This window comes from Stigmatopora argus, chromosome 2 (assembly GCF_051989625.1).
Source record: "Stigmatopora argus isolate UIUO_Sarg chromosome 2, RoL_Sarg_1.0, whole genome shotgun sequence".
Lineage (NCBI taxonomy): Eukaryota > Metazoa > Chordata > Actinopteri > Syngnathiformes > Syngnathidae > Stigmatopora > Stigmatopora argus.
The window spans coordinates 19,583,224-19,604,034 of record NC_135388.1 but is presented as its reverse complement, the minus strand read 5'-3'; the positions used below and the strand labels follow the sequence as shown (position 1 = coordinate 19,604,034).

The 20,811-nt window shown below is 42.2% G+C and overlaps 1 protein-coding gene across 5 annotated transcripts; it reads right to left on the bottom strand.

Moving 5' to 3' along the window:
* Positions 1-1,101: 1,101 nt before the first annotated feature.
* Positions 1,102-16,581, bottom strand: bdnf (brain-derived neurotrophic factor). 5 transcript variants are annotated; one of them, XM_077595085.1, is made up of 2 exons: positions 16,274-16,581; positions 1,102-2,727 (listed from the first exon to the last, which is right to left on the bottom strand). In XM_077595085.1, exons 1-2 carry the CDS (start codon positions 16,274-16,276, stop codon positions 1,897-1,899), a joined length of 834 nt encoding a protein of 277 aa, XP_077451211.1. In that variant the 5' UTR covers positions 16,277-16,581; the 3' UTR covers positions 1,102-1,896. The 5 variants fall into 5 exon arrangements, with proteins under 5 accessions (XP_077451211.1, XP_077451210.1, XP_077451213.1 ...); XM_077595084.1 differs by lacking the exon at positions 16,274-16,581 and adding an exon at positions 16,052-16,254; XM_077595087.1 differs by lacking the exon at positions 16,274-16,581 and adding an exon at positions 15,507-15,899.
* Between the last annotated feature and the right edge of the window lie 4,230 nt (positions 16,582-20,811).

The following is a 20,811-nucleotide window of genomic DNA, read 5'->3' as shown; positions in this document are numbered from 1 at the left end:
AACCTGACGTTTTTCAATATTTGGCTGACGAATCTGTGCAGTCCTTCGGACTTGTATATTATTGAGTTTTTGGAGTCATTCAAAGAACTTCTCTTATAAATTTACAGCATGGCATTATTAAGACTATATCACTTGTTTAAACATTTAATACTCTAGTAGTTACCTTTTGAGCACCAGTATGAATCCTTCCTGGTAGTCGTATGAAAGTGACAATAAATCCATTCCACATGTGGTTGGTGAAGTGAACAGAAGAGCAAATATCGTTTCTCTGGTCAATGATATTTCTCTCCGAAGTTTGTCATTCAGATTTCTGGAAAGTTAGCGCCAATCCTCTCCTGGGATCAAGCTTACCTTCGAGAGGGTGGCGATGAATGACATTCAGGTGGGAGTATTGCATGCAAGACACATGCTTCAGGGTCCTTTTGTCTTGTTTGTGAACGTTTCAGTATGAATGTAGCAGCTAGTGTTGAAAGAGGTGAAAGAAAGTGGTGAATTGAGTTCACTTGTGGCAACCTTTCACCTGGGAAAGATGACATGCAGGTTTCCTATTGGATTTGTGATTGTACCGCTCACTGAATGGCTTTTGATGACAGATCTTTTGTTGAAGACATCATTAGGGGATTCGCTCATATTGAACTGTTGCTTTTAATGCGCACAGGTGTATGGTGGGTAAAGCCCTCAACTATCTTTCAGGAGCACCCAGAGCTTACTTCCACAAGTTGAAACATGTAGGTGCAGGAACTTTTCTCATGAAAGTGAGGATTATTTCTCTTTGTGGAATTGGCGATACTACAAAGACGGCACCTGTAAACATGTGAATGTGTGTTAAAGCGCGGTTCTGTATTTCCCCCAATTTGCTCTCTTCAAAACCATGGAATAAACCCCAAAATTTCCTGAACGTGTCTGATCTCGACTATTTGCAGGCATTCCAAGTCCTGACTTCAAATTATTCCCTCAAAATTCTAGTCTAAATCATGAGGTTATTTGGTCATTTCTTGATCAATTCAGCAGCCAATTAACATGTTTTATGTGCTGATTCATTTGTGCAAAGTGGAGTGTTGAAACTTTATCAACATTATTTTTGCTTTTTCAGTTGCCTATAGTCATTTTTATTTCTTCAAAGATTTCAGTTTAATATTGCAAACAACTTCACAACATACAAAATGAATATTAACCCGGAAACATGTCATATATATGACATTATATATATATATATATATATATATATATATATATATATATATATATATATATATATATATATATATATATATATATATATATATACACATTTTTTTCCAATATATATCTTTCTCTGGTGGGAATAAAAAAATAAACAGCAAAGCTTTGACAACAGCACCTTGACATAGTATGTAATCCCAACATTATACCTTGCGAAGTTTAGAACAGTAAACAGATAAATTACTTGAGGAAAGTTGTTTTCCGCCGAGTATGTAAACGGAAAGTTTTTTTTTTTTTGGTCAGCCTCTTATCATTTTTTGTAAGTGGAGAATTTCTCGATTCACAATTGAAGCAGCATGCAAGCTTTTGAAGATGGAACTATCCTCTCTCATTCCTTGCTTTTTTTCCCACTTCATTTTTGTAAATGTTGGCAACATAAACAAATCACAATGTCTTGAGGAATGTGATATAGTAATTTAAGTGGGAACAAAATGACTGATCAGATTTTTTTTTAATCGTTTACAAGGTCATGATTATGTTCAATAAATAGACTGTTATATCACTTTTACTGTATAAACTTCATCTTTTTTTACATGCAGTCCATAAAATTTTCATTTGACGGAATAATTTACCCTGTTATGCATATATACAAATAGATATTTTCTCTGTAATCTTTTTTTTAAACTCTTCAATAAAATCTATACATTTCATACACTATCTCCCTCTTTTAATGGTCAATGTGCATACACAGGAAGTGTCTATCCTTATAAAGCGCCAGCCAATCATCTTTTTGCTATCCATGGTGAGAGCTCGCACGTAGGACTGGGTTGTCCTGCATTGGGAATTGTAATGCCGCTTGTCTATTCCTCTGCAGCCATCCTTCGTGTAACCCATGGGGTTGCATTTGGTCTCGTAAAAGTATTGCTTCAGTTGGCCATTGGGGACGCGAACCTTTTCCATGACGGTAACCGTCTGCCCCGACATGTCTATTGCCGTCTTTTTATCCACCGCTGTCACCCACTGGCTAATACTGTCACACACGCTGAGCTCTCCACGTCGAGAGGGGTCGGAGTGTCGTCGCACCCTCATGGACATATTAGCAGCATCCAGATAGTTTTTGTATTCCTCCAGTAGGAAGAGCAACGGCGGCTCCAAAGGCACTTGGTTGCTGATCATCACCCGCGAGTCGTACATGTCGACATCCTTGCTTTCGGTGGCGACCGCCGAAGCCGGACCCCCGCCTCCCTGGCTCTTGTCTGCCCCCTGTCCCATCTGGGCCGCCTCTGCCTCCCCCTCTACCTCTAGCAGCTCCTCTATCACCTGCTCAAAAGTGTCTGAGAGCGAGGGTATCCCACGCTGGCCTGGCCCGCCACCCCTCTGCGGAGTCCCCCGGCCTCTGGCGACCGTGGCGGCGCCCAGGTAGCCTTCCGTCCGATGGCCCTGCATGCCCGGGCCGTCTCTCAGGGGCGCAGCTCTCATGCAACTGAAGTATGAAATAACCATAGTAAGGAACAGGATGGTCATCACTCTTCTCACCTGGTGGAACTGGGGGGGGGGGGGGACAAAGAAAGGCGAGATAGAAGAGAAGGGAGGGGGGAGACCGGGCCAGTTAGTTAAGAACATATTGATCCATGTAAACATCCCTTGCTAGTATTTGCACGATCAAAAGAGTAGAATCACAATGACATTAAGCAGTTTTCTCTTTTGGAAAACATGATCTTCCTTTTTACATGTGATTTACTTCATATTTGTTGGCATCAGGTATTAAAAACTGCGCTGAGCCTCACAGCGTCTCATGAAAGCACAGATAATGATTGAGCGCAGATAAGGTTTGTGTGTCCTGTTTGGACAGTACTTTTTGGAACTCTCTGAGGCCATTGCATGCTTTATTTTTTAGCAAAAGGTTTCATTTTAATCACCAGTTGTTTTGAAGCAAGATCGTGCAGAAACTGCTCAACCTTTTGGAGGTCTCGTGTATCTCCAGCAAAAAAAAATGCAGATAAAAATCGCTTTTTGTCATGTTTCAGCTACGACAAAGCAATCTACAAAGTAAAAAAAAAATAAGGCACTCAACGCTTATGTTTTTTCTTTTTGTAGTTGGCAAGCGTTTCCTCTTTTACAAGAGGCAAAAAAACAACCTAACAGGGCTTCTCCAAGTACCATCATAGGCACCAAGTACCACCACTAAGTACGACTCAAAAACAGTAGTACATGACCAACATAAAAATATAAGAGTATAATGACCCAAAATATTTATCAAAAAACAGACAATGGTTGTATTTGTATTACTAAAGCTGTCATTTTACAATGAAACGAAGTGTATTTTAGTGGAATCAAATTTTCATTTTATATTAAAAATAATAGTCATCCTATTATAAGAGGGTATATCACAAAGTTGTGATATGGGCAAGATAATGATACTTTTCAGGAATTTAGAAAGCACAAAAATAACAATGTTTTTACAACATGTTTTATAAAAATAAAACTATATGATCAAATATGGAGTATTTAAAAAAAATCCAAAAGAAGATACAAGAGTAAAATCACATAACTTCTACAACAACAAAAAAACAACATTTTATTAGATGAAAAAAGTTCATTTGAAAATATAATGCTAGAATTCTTTATTTTACAGGAATAAAAATGAAAGTCCTTTTAAAGGAATGTAAGGAGAAAAATCTACTTACTGTAAGTAATCATTCAGATAAGATGCTTTTCACCTTTGCAGGTAGTGATAAATAAAAACTATATACTGAGAACAGCTGGTAAATATATTCGCTTAACTTGAACTGTACTTGTGCAGTGAATCACCACTACCAGTACCACATTGAGAAACACTGTCCGTCGCCTGTATACGATGTTTTATTGAAATACACAGATTCGACTTGTTTGCATTGGAGAATGGCTACACAATAGATGTAATTCAGCCACTACTTTGTTATTGTCAGGGCAAATGCTGCTGATTGCAGCAAACAAACAAACTGCACCGAGACTAGATGAACGCAAATACCTTATTTGCTTTTTCACCTCCAATTTTTTCAATAGTTAGAGCAAGGGTGTCAGACTCGGGTTGGTTCGCGGGCCGCGTTAACGTCAACCCGATTTCATATGGGCCGGACCATTTTAGTTATAATATTTAGATTTTTTTTTGTAAATGGATTAAAAGACCTGGATTAAAAGCCCTGAATATTCATTTTTTTATAGATCTAAACTAATGTTTATTTTAGCCTTTTTTTAAATATATTTTTAGATTTTACGAAATGATTTTTGAACTAAAAACACATAAAAAAATGATTAAAAAATTACAATTATTGATTTAAAAGGGGGAAAATCAGGAAATTCAATATACATCTATACTCTTCATTTTAATTTGATCCTAAAACAGAAAGTCGACACTCATGATTTACTTTCCCGGGCCACACAAAATGATGCGGCGGGCCAAATTTGCCCCCTGGGCCGCCACTTTGACACATGTGAGTTAGATGATCCCCAACTATTTACAGCAAGTACCACCTACAAAAAATATCTTGGCTCTCAAGTACCATCATAGGCACCAATATCAAAATCAAGTTATATAGTCGACCCGAGTGTTTACGTTCAATATGAATCCAATATTCCCAGATGTACTTAAATACATCATAGAAATGACATAAAAACTGTTAAATCTGCCGATTTACTGCCTGAAAGTAGATGCTTTTAAATATATTGAAAGACACTGGGAGTAGCAATCTAAATTCACTTTGGTGTATGATGCTGCTTAAAAGCAATCTGAAGATTCTGACTTGTTTTTATATACTAATCCTTAAAAAATGTCCCTTGACTAAAAGTGTACTGAAAAGCATGGCAGAATTACTAAATCTACCAAAATACTCATCCATTGGTAATTTGGGATACTCACATTTGATTGGCTAAAATAGTACTAGCCTTGATCAAATGTCTTCTTGGACACTTTCATTCACATTTTATTTCAGAATCCGTTAATTCAGATGAATTGTATATAGTGATTCTTCTTTTTTTCAGATTCTTTCCGCTGAAATGAAGGTAATAAATATGCTGACTTTCCCTTGAAAGAAAAGTTGTAATACACGACTAGTATGCAGTTGTGTAGATTACTTCTTTTTTCTTGATTTTACACTTTGAGAATCACCACGTTTCCACTTTACGAACACGGTTGTAGTAGGTTTCATGTTTGAAATACATGTGACGGTTGAATTTGGGAAAAGCTAAGTGTTCACCCGACAACTTTACTGAGAGCAGGTGGATGACTCGAGAAGTCTCCAGGCTGAACCCAGCAGGACGTTAATGACTCAAAAACGTGTCATCTTCGCTACCCTGAAAAGTGCCAAGCTTTACACTGACATGATGATTAAACTGGACAAGGTGTCACTCCAACACTGCGCAGACGCCAACAATCTGAGAACAGAATGATCCTTCCACTCTTATTAAGAAGACAGGAAACAAGAGCCGGCACCCTGCAACCTATACATTCCAAATGGGTCGATTTGGAAAATTGAAGGGGGTGGGGGGTTAGGGGAACAGACCTTGACTGCAATGCATAGTGTATTCCCCAATCCTTAGCTGCAAAACTTGCTTCTGCCTTGTCCATAGGCAACCTTTTACCATAAAGAAGGAGCAAGCCCCACCTTAAATGCATTTGCTTCATCGTTAATTGGTGTCTGGGGCTTCAATTAACAACACCACAGTGACTATGATAGAGATAGGTGTTCTAAAAATAGATGTGCTGGGAGTCTCCCAGTCTATTAAGAATATCACATCCTTCCTCTTAATGAGCCACTCATTCCCCGAGCTCAGTGACGCGCTCCCCCCCTCAATGTATGTGCGTGCTCTCAAAGGAGGATGTACGGGGAGGGGTCGGCTTGTATCGGGGGTATTTTCCCCCTTCTCGCCAATTATAAAACAACAACAAGGACAAAGAACGACTAAAAGAGCGAATCTGCGCCGGTGAAATGCAATGATATGCTAAATTACACAGATTAACCAGCCATTATTGTTGGGAGGTCTGGGGGGCCTTCCCATCAAGGCAAATCGTGTCGGTTTACGGGATAGTTGCCAGTCACGAGCCTTTCGCGTGGGATGCATTTAGCCTGATATTATTATGGGCACTGCGCACAAATGGTTCCATTTCCACGTGGAGGAAATGAAGGGAGAGGGCTGATTACTGTTAGGCGTCAAACTTCAAGCTGGAAATGGTGCAGACAAAGTGCTGCATCTTCCGTAACAGACCACAGGGGTAATATTGCAGCAGCGGGGGGTGGAGAGAGCGGCAGCGTCATTTCGCAGCATAACAACCTCAGATGACGTCCCTTCCAGGTCTCCACAGGGGAGAGCCGGAGAGGAGGAGGTTGCCGGGGGTAATGCCGCTCAACAGCGTGCAATTGCATGCAATTCCCCCAGGTCACCTCACACCGGGAACAACAAATGATTGTATTTATATCTCTGTGATTTCCTGCTTCCATCAGGACGATCAATATGGCTTATGTTCTCAATCAACATCCTGTTAAAATGCAATAAAGCCAATGAATCATTTAATTGCTGTGGGACCGGCCAAGAATTATGAGGAAGATGTTACGTGCACTGCAGGATTTTCGCACCCAACCAAAGCATGACTCGGTGTATTCGACGCACAAATACTATTGGCTCATGTTGGAAGTCCAAATTTAGAGATTTTCCAACCGTATTGAAGTGAACGTTCTGATATCGGGCCGTATTAGTCATTAAATCTCGACAGGTGAGCTGGAGCAGAGGGACAAAAGGCCTCACTTACCACTACTCAAACATGCTTTTATCATCCACGGCGACACACCTCCAGCATGATGTGCACAGGACAATGAGAGCAGGTGAGCGTGTGGCATCCGCGACGTCCGCAAACACTAGATGACCACCTGTTTATCAGCCTTGAGGTCACGGCCTTTATGGCCGCCATATGGAACTCAGCCTCACATTTGTTCTTTGCGCCAGGTGGAGAACACAGTGCTAAATAACTCATGGGACAGATGAGAAAACATTTGTAAAGCTCGTGGAAGGATGCGATTATTAACCCCCTCTAGGGCACTCATTTTAACTCGTTGGCTCCCATTGACGGCAGGGGGCGTCCAATCTGTTTTCACTGGGAGAATCCCTTGCGGTCAAAAAGGATGGCAGTGCAAGAGAATTCATAGTCAAATACTCCACTTTAAATGGAATGTTGATAATTGTAGCACTACAGTTGTACTATTAAACAATGAATTAAAAAAAAAAAAACATTAGCGTGTGGGTGGGGAACTTGGGTTCAAATCCAGGTCGGTCCACCTGTGTGGAGTTTGCATGTTCTCCACGGGCCTGCGTGGGTTTTCTCCGGGTACTCCGGTTTCCTCCCACATTACAAAAACATGCATGGTAGGCTGATTGGACACCCAAAATTGCCCCTAGGTATGAGTGTGAGCATGAATGGTTGTTTGTCTCCTTGTGCCCTGCGATTGGCTGGCCACCAATTCAGGATGTGTCCCCCACCTCTGGCCCCAAGTCAGCTGGGATAGGCTCCAGCACCCCCACACCCCTAGTGTGGATAAAGTGGTTCAGAAAATGAGATGAGAGGGATGAGACATTAGTGTGTTATTGGGGGCCATAGCCAGAATGTATTTTTCAGTTTTTATTCATTATTCATAATTAGTTTAAATGTATAAATGTGATTGTGAGCCACCTGAGAGAGGTTCACTCGCCTGACTTCAGTGCGGGAAGGCGCGAGCTCGATTCCTGCTGAATGCGGTATGATTGTGAGAGCGGGTTGTATGTCTCTCTGTGTGCACTATGGCTGACTGGTGACCAGTCTAGGGTGTAGTCCGCCTTTCCCCGAACTCGGCTGGGATAGGCTCCGGCAACCATTATGAGGATGGTTGGAAGATGAATGATTAATTTGTTTACCAATTAGCATTATGGCCTGAATGACCCAACATGGGTGTCCATGTATGTGGACACCAGGTCCTTATGGGGTTCATTTTTTTACATGTACGAGGAATCATGTACGGTATCAAGTTGACAGATAAACATCATATTAAACTGTAAGGAAGCATTTGTTATCTGTCATTCCTCGCTCATGTTTTGTACACTTTGTTCAGTTCCTCAAAGCCTTTCCAAGTGGAAGTGTTTACCGAGCGGCATGTTTGGTCACGTCCAACGCGCACAGAACTCAATGCCAAATGTTCAGCAATAATAACGATGGGAAAACAAACCAGCGCACATGATATTAGATTAGGGACATCGCTTGTGCTCCATAATGCAACACAGTAAAAAGGAAATCAACCTGTCAGTGGTAATGGCTGACACGTGTGGAAGATTGCTGCCTTGAGATCTGTTTTTAATCGGACATAGTATCTGAGAATATTTTGCAATATAGTGTATGAGTACCACTGGGGGATTACACCTCAGAGCCAATCCTGATCCATATTGGAACCAAACATCCAAATGGCTGCTCTCTGTGCTTAGTAAGGAGTTGCTTCCCTCCCACACAGAAAATAGTAGTGGGCATTCATTCTGAGCTTTGACCAACCAGGTTAAACTAAAAACGAAATAAATAGAGACCCTTGTGAGGATAAGCGGTTTGGGAGATGAATGAAGAGAAATATAATTTGTATTACAATTCAAGCTACGGAATAATTTTAAAAGATAAATACTTGATCAGGAGAAAAAAGCTGCAGAAAATAATAAATTGGGGCGCCACAGTTTACATTTTTGTACACTAGATGGGGCCAAAGACCGTAGAATATTGGCATTTACACGGAACTTGTCTTTTCCAAAGAATTTAGACTAGTATATATTGATTGAAAGGAGGGATGGAAGAATGGTTTGAGTTGGTGGACGGATGGATGGGTGGGTGGGTGTTTGTTATCTGATGGATGGATGGATGTGTTGGTGGGTGGGTTCTGATGGCTGGATGGATGGATGGATTGGTGGGCGGACGGATGGATGGGTCGGTGGATGGTTGAATGGGTGGGTGGATGGGTGGATGGATGGATGGATGGATGGATGGATGGAGGGATAGATGGATAGGTGGATGGATAGATGGATAAATGAATAGATAGAGGGATAAAGATAGATAGAGATATATAGATATAGATGGATAGATAGATAGATAGATATAGATAGGTGGATAGTCTCTCTGTCAGTCAGACAGTAATTTGAAGATACCCAATGCAAACAACACCAAGAAGTGGGCCAAAGTGGCCGGTGTAGCTTTGATCTCGGGTTTCTCCATAAAGTCTTAATGAGTTATGAGTCCCTCAAAGTGTTTTTCTCAACTTTTAGTTTTTACTTGGCCGAAAGTCTGCCTTGCTGATATCAAGTATTTTTGCCAGGCGTCTGAAAAGTTGGAATTGCAGAGTAAAAGGTGTCCATTGCTTTGAAGTGTCAAAACAAGCGCCTCCTTTTGTGTTAGATTACATCCGATGAGCTCTGGCTCTCCACTGGAAACCCAATCAACATAATAACTCCGTTTTTTATTAATGAACAGTGGGATAAGATTACACATACCCCCTCTGGGACCGCGGCACTGTCTGTCCAGGGGATAACGAGACTGTCAGGGCCTATTTTAGACCCATAAAACATCACCTTTTAAAATTACAAATATATATATATATATATATATATATATATATATATATATATATATATATATACATATATATATATATATATATATATATATATATATATATATATATGTATATATAATTTATTTATAGATATATTTACATATATAGAGCAAGCTAGAAACAAGTTGCGAATGTTACATACCTTGTGCTGTCCAGTTGTAAAACAAGACCATTCAACAGGACAGAGTCATCTGGGCTGTCCTGGCTAACTCCCTGAGTATAAATTTCGACTTTAACGCAACTATTCCTCCCTGTTTCCTCTTGACAAGCTTCGGGATGTCTCTTCAGGTTAGGAGCAAATACATTAAATTATTGATGATGGAAATAGCATGGATGAGGTCACGCACTCCCATGGCTGGACGGCTTCGGTGGAGATGGTGCGTAAAAGCCGAGTTGTCGTCGCCCGCATGCCGCCTGCCGCCGCCGCCGCCGCCGACGCCGCTGCCGCCGCAGAAGAGGAGGAGCGAGCCAGCGGTGGGATTAAGACCACAAGACAAGAGAGCGGACAAATTCGGAATGGGGGAGCCTGTGTGGAAGTCGAGCAACTTTACTACACGATGACGCTGCAACATGTGACCAGCGACTGGCTGACTGGCTCACTGCTCGCCTTCACTCCTCTTTCAACAACCCCGAGGCGGAACTATTAGTGCGCCCTCACTGCGCATCTTGTCTTTTTTTTTCTTCTTGGTTTGGCGTATCACATCCACCGACTATATATAAATATGAATATTATATATATATATATATATATATATATATATATATATATATATATATATATATATATATATATATGTATATATATGTATATATATATATATATATATATATATATATATATATATATATATATATATATATATATATATATATATATATATATATATCAGTGTGCGAGTCGTGACCAAATGCGCGAGAATCAACCTCTAGCCTGCATGTATTTATGAGCACTGAGCAGCACTATACTTAGTCACATTTGCGTGGACTGCAAAAAAAAATCTCAAAGATAAGGTGTGTTATACGCCGATTAACACTGGGGATGGCAGGAATACATACTTAACAAAAAAAAGGCATTGCAGCATTCCATTGTGCTTGGTACAACCATTGACGGTGGTCTCCTGGCTGCAAGAGCGTCATAATTCTTGAGCACTTAGCGGCTATATGCTTAGTCACATTTGCGTGGACTACAAAAACATCTCAAAGATGAGGTGTGTTCTATGCTAATTGACACAGGGGATGGCAGGATGAAATCTTTTTAAGGCATTGCAGCATCCCATTGTGCTTGGTACAACCATTGACGGTGGTCTGCTGGCTGCACGAGCGTCATAATTCTTCCCTGCACGGGCTGGGGAGCTCCTGTTTGGCATGCAGCAATATAGGAGTGGATGCTGACACCTGCCTAATGAGTCAGCCCCACCTCCAACACACTCAGGGACATGCCAAGATAGATATAGCCCTTCCCAAAGGCCCACACTGAGGTGAGAGCGAAGTCAGTATGACACAGACTTGCACCAGCATCACTGAGGGACTTGACTCCAGCAAATACAGACACGCACGCACCTACCCCCATCCAAAACACCGCACAACGGGTCTGTTCCAAACAAGTAATTCATAAATAAATCACTTGCCATCTCATTAGAGTAGCAAAAACAACAACACAGTCTCTCTCTCTCTCTCTCTTTCGTTTGTGCAAATGCAGCAGAATTGAAGCAAGCGGAGTCTTTTCGGCTCGCATGCAGCGTCAGAGGCTTTAGGGACTTGTTTTCTGAATGAATTTCAAATCACGTGTGATAAACGAAGGCACCACAGAGCCGCGAGGGATGTTTGAGGCCTGTGTTAAAAGCAACCTTCTGAAAAGCAAGCCACTAGTTCACCCGCGCCGTGTGGTGTTCGATTTCGGCAGGTTTAAGATTTCTCAGGAACAATGACTTCAAACTGTCTGAGGCGTATGGATGAACATCCTTTGTCTTTGGGAGGGGGGCATACATGGCTCAGGTTTTAATCGAGCCGTGTTACAAACACCGGATTTGCATTTACACATCTCTCTAGCTGAACGTCACCCTGTATTTATTTATTTTTCACCCATTCTGCAGTTCCTGCCACCAAAGTACAGAGACAAACAGTCTGCACCGCTGATGGCTTCATAGTCCTGCAGACAGGAAATGCATTCTGCGCAAGGAGAAATGACATTTGGAGAAATTGTCATTTTCACTGGGGGATCAAAGGAGACGATGAGGGCACTTGGATGAAAGTGGGAGTGCATCCTTCATCGAGCAGAGCCGAGAAAACACTTTGTATAAGGGTAGATGACGTCAAACGGCAGGGGTGGGCTGAGTAGCACTTGGGACGCCTTTTAAACAGGTAAACTCGGGTCCTTCAATAAAATGAGACACTGACGAGGAGGTAATGCAATCTCTCCCACGACGAAAAAAAACCCTTTATTTCAGTAATGACCACGAGGCAGCAGTCAGTAGACATCCATGTGTCTTTTTCCAATTCACACGGACAGCCATTAAGGCTGTCTCTCTCTTTGCTTGGCATTTGCCTTTTCCTCCAGTCCACCTCCACACACGAATCCAATATCAGCACAGCATCAATAACATTCCCATGGCTCCTCGCTGATGGAAGGCGCATCATTATGCCATGAAATCGACTCCAAAACATTCAAATATGTGTGATGAGAGACATCTAATAACATTTGTGACGCTTATACCGTTCATTATGTTTTTTAAAAAAAATATCCTTTTGAAAAAATAAGTGTACCCACACATCATCCTAAATCTCGCCTCCTGACAGAACTTGTTCAAACAAGCCTGTTAATTGGATGAAGGCGACGGTGATGAAACTGATGACGGTGGCGCGGCGATGGAGCCTTTATTGCCATCGTGATTAAGATGATTATTCCTTGCTCTAAATATATCCTGACGTCCGCCTGGTGCCGTGTGGAGATTTCCACCATCTATAGCCCCAAATAATCAATACTCCCATTTCTTATTTATATCATGCGCACCGGCGAGCCGACAGTTGGTTATAATTAATGAATGAGACCCGTACCGGAAGGGACGCGATGTAGGGTGGGAGGGGCAGGGGGCTATTGTCATTATAAATATTACAAGATTAAAAAAACCTGATTTGAAATCCGTCCAAATTGCGCGCAAATTGCTCGAAATGAGACAAAGGCCAACATAAATATGAAAGGAGGAATTTAAATCTAAACCCCCTTTTGGTTAAAGGATAAAAAAAATAACAACAACAATTGGATATGAATTTTGACGCCCACCTCAACTCTGCGGCTAGAGAGAGAGAGAGAAAGAGAGAGAGAGAGAGAGAGAGGGAGGGAGAGAGAGAGAGAGAGAGAGAGAGAGAGAGAGAGAGAGAGAGAGAGAGAGAGAGACTCAGTATAAGATAACTCGTGCGTCCGCGTCCGCACGTCGACGCACGCCCGCACACACACACGCAGCCCCATTTAAGGACTGATCCGCTGACGTACATTGCAGGAAAGTGCTATAAAAAAACCTTCATACATACAAAGTGTGTCGTGCCACCCCACAAACCCCTCCTAACCCGCCTCCGCTCATCCCTCCTCCTCCACCCAACACGCCCACGCCCACGCAATAATCCCACGTCTCGGTTAAAGAAAAAAAATCAACATGTCCATAAAATCAGGCATTTTAGTTGCATTTTATTCACGCATTTAAAGCATTCTCTCCAAAAAGAAAAAGGCAAAAAATGGGGATGAAATTTGTATCATTTATTGCCAACAAAATCTACCAACAGCTTGGTCTATTTTTCTATGCAATAAACTATTGCCTAATAATAAAGATATGTCTCATCATATATTAGGTGTATAATAATCTTTGTTTTAATAAGCGGCGCGTTAAACGGGAGAATAAAAGGAGCGAGGAGGACGCCTGCAGACATGCTCCGTCATGCAAACCCAAACGTGAGGATAAATTCGTTTTCGGACTATTTTGCGGGGCACATGCGGTGTGAAAGAAGACAGCTGATAAAAACAGGACTGACTGTGGGCGTTGGGGCTTTTCTCATCTTGCTTTGCAATTGCTTCGTCTTGGATCAAAACATCTTAAATCTTTGACCGGAGGAGGAGGAGGAGAGAAAAAAGACGAGATGGAGAGAGGGAGTGCAAAGAAGACGGGAAATGGAAATAGATAATTTCCCAAGTTTTTTAGGCGACCTTTGTGAGAGAATGAAGCCATTTTAAATGTCGATGGTGTAAATCTGTCTCATTGCGAAAGATGGTTAAAAAATACTAATATAGAAAATCTGCTACTCTCGTCAACACCAGTGAAGGCATATTTTTTTCTCTCCATCACATCTCTCAGTGACGTCCTCGGGCCACGCCCACATTTATTATAATTTCACGCAAAACAAATAAGAAATTGCGTCGAGCAAATTCCACGAGAGTGCGTGATTACAGCTGATATTTTTAGAGTTATTCATATGGAGTCTGTGTTTGTGACATGACCCCCCCCCCCAAAAAAAAAAAGAAAAAGAAAAAAGGGAGGTAGTAGGGGAGCAGGTGAAGCGAAAAGCACCTTATGAATGAAACCGTGGAACGGACGTAGTAAAAACACAAGTGATTTGATGGCGATGACGGGAGGGGTTGGGGGTTTGGGGAAAGGGAGGGGGTAGGGCTATATTTGGACCGATAACAGAATACACAGACATCAAGACAAAACATGAATGTAGCAGAGCAGGTATGGTAGGTAAAAAGAGGGGAAAATATGGCAGCTTGTTTCCCGCACATGTTTTATCCGGACCAATATTGTTGTAGAAAAGCACAGCCAAGGATCAAGTCCTCCGGTTATAGGGTGACTCGATCACCGCGGCGTCTTAGTTTCCATATTGGGAGCATGATTAGGCATAACGCAACCATAACGCACGGTGTTGCAGCAAGCCACTCTCGGGAACTCCGACGCGTTACATGAAAAAAAAAACGATTACTCAAAATAAATGAGAATAAAAGTCTAAAAACAGTCATCTACAGAATTAGATGCCAGCCTTAAATTCTGCCTCATGCTTTCATTTTCGTCGCCAGAGAGCAGACATCTGACCAGCTGGAGGTATTTCGGGGACTATGCCGACAATGCAGGAGGATGCAAGATGCATGCTGTACTTAAAAAGCCCAAGTTCGTTGGAGACCCCCTTAAAAAAAAGCCCGCAAGGACCACAGCAACAAAAGAGTGATATGAAAGCAATGGATCGGGCTCTTACCTTTACAAGAGCTGACAACCACTATGTGCGTGGTCAGATCTCCGCGACCAACGCTCGCATGTCCCAAAGTTTAAACACAGTGTGGGGGGGCTTAAACTGACAATGTTAAGTGGCAAAAAGGGAGGGGGCGGGGGGGCACACACCAGACACCCGAACGTTACAACTTTGACAAGGCTCTCTAAAAAACACACGCGCACCCCACTCACATTCGCATTTCTTCCCTTAATCTAGTTTAACTCTTTTGGCGCAATTGACGGCAATAGACGTCGAATCGCATGCCCCCCATCCTTTACCTGTGAATTTGAAAGAGTTTATCATTAGACGATTAATCCATTTGAACTGGGAGCCCCATGCGCCCGCAGTTCAAATGGATTGGACGTCCATCGCCGTCCATGGCAAATAACGAGTTAAAAGACATCCGACTCCCGGTGAAAAGCTTACCAAAAGTTGGAAAACAATCCCAGGTTTGGCAAAAGGGGGGAAAGAGGGAAAGTCGGCGTCCGCTATCTGCGAGGTTAGTCCATGAACGGCTCGAGTGCCTCTGTCCAGCGTGCTGAAAGCATCACACAGCTAGGGCAACTACAGTCTGAGGGGCCAGTGAAATATCTGGATACTTTGGTGGAGTGCCCACTCAAAAAGGGGGGAAAACTGCTGCTGCTGCTGCTGGTGCTGCTGCTGCCCCTGTCACGTGTATTTCCTCTCTTGCAAAACCGACCGCGTTAATATTTAATCACGTCGGTAAGACATTTTCAAATAGAGACCCTTAATGACAGCAACAATTAAAAAAAGTCCAAGCTTAGTTAGTCCCCGTGTTCAAATGACAACCAGAGCTCCGAGCGGCTCACCTATAGCACGTGTTGCTTTAAAAGAACATACATGCATGTATAATAAAGCCCCTGACTGGCAACATGCACGACTCTCCTGAAAGTCTCAGTATATGCTCACCACGCAGAGAGCGGTTGCTATGTAGTCCACGGTTGCCTTACCTGCCTCGGCGTAGCCCCAAAACGCCACCCAATCTGTTTTTTCCTCCACGCCAGCTTTGTCAACATGAGCCTTGACCACACGAGCGAGTCTCGCTATACTGGGATGACTTTGTCAAGTAGATGCCATTCAAATGCAGCCTTTAAAAACGCCAAGCACGACTATTTGCCGTTCGCGCGCCTGCTTCCCCTCAGAAATGCCGTGTATTCCAAAGGCTTACTTACCATTTTGCCCCCCCTACGCTGTCCTGGAGACACAAGTGTCTTAATATCCACTCACTCCAACAGATGCTGGTCGGTAATGTGTCTTGTTTGAAGTCATCATATGAGAAGTTCTGCTGTGCTCAGTAGATCGCCCACCACTTCGCTGACTTATGAATCTAATAACCCTTCGCAATATCGCCGTTCTAAAACTCTCTTAGGCACCCCAAATAAATAAATAAATAAATAATTAAATACATAAATAAATAAATAAACAACCTTGGTGGCTCTACAGGAAAGGACAAATAATCAACAAGCCCAGCTTGCCAGAGAGAAGCTCGCACACACGGACATGGCACCCTCGCCCGTAAAACGCCATTATAGGGGGAGGGGGGTGGGGGGCGGGGGGTCTTATGTGATTGCCAAAAGCACCGGGAAGCATGCAACTTTATGACGGGGGCTAGTTCCTGACTGGGGGGGTCTTCTTGACTTGACGTGCCCACCTTGTCGGACAAATGTCCCTATAGGCCAATTACGCTTACGCCGGCGTGCATTCGTGAGTAGGAACATCGAGACATTTTATTGCTTCGCTTTCCGAATAACTTGTTGCTCGCTCATACTTACGTCGCCTCTCACACAAATAGGATGGAATTTTCCCCCGAAACCGAGTAGAAGAGTTCGACTGCGAGTGGTTGAAAGCCCGTAAGGAGACTTTTGAATGCGGGTTTTGGAGAAGTTCAAAGGCGAAATATGTTTGGAGTAAAATTCCATCAGTTGCGGTGCTAACGCCGTGCCATCTGATTGTTATGCAGTGGCGAGGCGATGTGCTTGCAAGCCGTGCCCCAAATGTACTAAGCAACATGAGTAATAGGTGAGATTCGTTCGCCTGAGTCGATGCCAGAATACAAAACTTTTTTTTCAAGTCTCTGGATCCTTCATGTGCTTGAATGACTTTTTTCGGGGGTGGGGGGCTTGCATCCTAGTCGGAGGAAATCACACAGCACGGGTGGTGCTGGATTTGCTGAAAACCTGTAGGCGTGTGGAAGAGACAATAGAAGGGACAACTGATTGGACACGTGTCACAAACAAGTAAGCTGTGAATCAAAAAAGGATCCCACCATAGCTGCCTCTCCCACGACCACGCGAATCCACGAAAAGCATGATGACGAACAGAAACTAACACTAGAGTATTGTTGTGATTATTCATTTAACCCTTTTATGCACCTAATATAACTCATTTTTTTTCAAACCCCTGCATAGTAAACTGCATATTATGTGCATTAACTGCCATTCGATGTCTAATCCAGTGGTCCCCAACCACCGGTGCATGGACCGGTACCGGTCCGCGAACCACCTGGTGCCGGTCCGTCAGAGTAATAAACATGAACGTTTTCAAATGTCGCCCTCCTACCTGAAATGAGAAAAGTTGTTATAAAAATAATAAATAATTACTATTATGTTTGGGACTATTTTTTGTGCCGTTGTGGAAGTTGTTCATGCACCAAACCCACCCTCACACAATTTTTTCTTAAATTGTCGCTCTCCACATTAGCCAGTCCGAGGGAAAATCGAAAGAGCTTTACCGCTCCTCGGTGAGAAAAAGGTTGGGGACCGCTCGTCTAATCCATTTTGACTGGAAGGGGCTGGACGTCTAAACCCGTTCATGGCACAGAAAGCTGAGCATTGACGGCTTCCCAGTTAATATGAACTTGACGTCTCATGCTGGCAATGGCAAGTAATAATTTATTTGGGTAATTAAGAGGAGTCTATTTCAGTTTTGCTTCCATTTAATTTTATTAATTTAGATTGTATTAACATTGTATTTATGTAAAAATGTAAATATAACCACACCAAAATGAAAGGATTAATAATACAAAATGTGTATTCCTTCATTCATTCATTTTCTGAACCGCTTTATCATCATTAGGGTCACGGGGGGTGCTGGAGCCAATCCCAGCTGTCTCAGAGGCGGGGGGCACCCTGAATCGGTGGCCAGCCGATCGCAGGCACAAGGAGACGGACAACCATGCACACACACCCATATTTAGGGGCAATTTAGAGTGTCTAATCAGCCTACCATGCATGTTTTTGGAATGTGGGAGGAAACCGGAGTACCCGGATGAAACCCTCGCAGGCCCGGGGAGAACATGTAAACTCCACACAGGTGGACCGACCTGGATTTGAATCGTGTGTGTGTGTGTGGTGCAGTGGTTCTTTCGCCTGACTTTGGTGTTGGGGTTGTGGGATTCTAGAGCCTATTCCAGCAAAACCTTGATGAAAAAGGCAGACTACACCCAAGACATGTAACAAAAAAAAAGCAAAATTAAAATCCAAAATGTATGTTAATGCTGGTGTTGCATCTACGTCAGAAAGACCAGCACCGGAACACACCAGATAGAGAAAAGGTGCTCACCCGTATTCTTTACCATGTGAAATATTTCTCCTTCATGGAAATTAATCATATATATTATTATCAAATAACATTTGGACACACTATATAAAATTGGGCCAGGAACACAACTAATACCTTATTGATGATCAATCAAATAACCTTTACTAAAGAGATCAAAACCTTTTTTAACTTCTTGTCACCAATAAGGTAGAGGCGTACCTACCTGAATTAAGCTTGACTGTAGTGTTTTAAAAGAGAAGTGAAACAAGCAGCAAGGGCTTTATCGTAGTCTAATATGAGTATTGCTCAATTTCATCCATTTAGTCTTGCTTATTTACGCCTTATTCTTTACTACAGCACGCTAAATGTTGAGGATCTACACATGCTGGCAACAAGTCATTAAAATAAGGGAGTGAGGTAACACTTTTATGCTCGCTTGGGACAAACATGGTGCTGCGGGTGAAGAACTGTCCTTTCTGCACATGATTGAATGAATGATAAGGATTGACATCTCCCATCACCTTTGAGCGATCCCACCACCAACGCCGCTAGCACCAGCGTCCCCCACCCTCCTCTCCGTCCTTTCTGCCTCCTGACGTGGTAACTTGAATGGTTCCTACTTGTTATGTTGTTAACACTTCCTCTTCTCCCACAGAGCTTCTTGCAGACTCACTTCCTGACTCATGCTCGTCCCTTTTCCCACTAGTCGAGCATTCGCCACCGCTCTTCACCACCATATACATCTTGGCTTGGCCTGAGGTCATGGATTAAACACTCACACGGCGGCCTGGCTACTGTTCCTGTGCTCTGTGGTCAGCCGAGAAAAACACGCTTTCAACTTTCGAGTGCGTAAGCGGGATATCGTTTGGAAGTCAAAGTGCTGCTCCAACTTGGGGTCAACAGCCAGCACAATGAGATTTATGAGTTGAACATGTGCAATTATACTTCAATGTAGGTATGGTGGTACCGATAATTTGATTTAAGATCAAGTATTATTGCTGTTTATCCGTGAGCTCATTTGACCACTTTTTGGGAAATTCGGCCCACTTGCAAAGGAGCAATCTCTCTTTAAAATATGATCTCATTTCTATTTAATCCAATCTTTTGTGAAGCATTCAGGCATGCGACGACAATATGATAATGAAAAGCAATCCCGGCTCCAACTTCTGCGAATGATATGAAATTGTTCACCAGAAAGGTAATGTTGAGGCGCCACATTATTGCCGCAAGTCATCAGACTTCCCTGTTTGCGTCTGCTAATTGCTTTTGGATCCGTTGTGGTCTCCAAAATCATTACGGAAATGTTGTGTGTGAGCCTAAAATGCTATGTCAAGCAGCAAATTTTCCATCCTTCACCACAACAACTAGTAAGTCCCAGCTATATGTATAATTACTGTCACAATCTACTGTAATATACACAGTGGGCAACACTTTTTGTATCTCTCTGTTCATCAATGAAGAAAATAAGGACTATTGCCTCTAAAATTACTTGAAACCTATTGAAATAACCATGAATACATAAAATTTTTGAAAATTCAAAAATAAAACAGCTATAACTTTAGAATTCCCTATCATCCTAATTATAAAAAAAAATATGGACGAAACAGGTTGTTGCAGAAGCTTGTGAGCCATTTATTGCAAACTGATGTTTATTTCTTAAACTATTTTGGCCCACTTTTTCTGTTGCAACTGCAACAGAGACCAAACTTTGTGCTGGAGTCCGATGGAGCGGGTACACCTTCAATTGGTTGCCAGCCAATCGCAGGGCACAATATAACATAACAATTCACGCACACACTTATACCTAATCTGGATATAACTGATATTGAAATCAAAAACAATAAAAGTCGTGACAACCAAATATTTCACTTGATTGAAAAAGTGCAATCTGGTGAAAGAAAAAGGGAATTAATATTTGATGACAATTCTGCCAATTTATTTTTCGAATTTAGTAAAAAACCTGAATTAGCTTCACTTATTTATTTTTGTGGGCCAAAGATCATGTTGCAGGCCAGATTTGACCTTTAGTTGCTCTTGTGGTCTTGGACGTGGGGTTGTAGAATACACAAAGAGAATGAAAAACAAGAAATAGGCTGATAATCAAAATAGTCAAGCTGTGACTACATTACAAATACAAGATTTTGATTGAGTCAAATGGCGTGCATCCAAA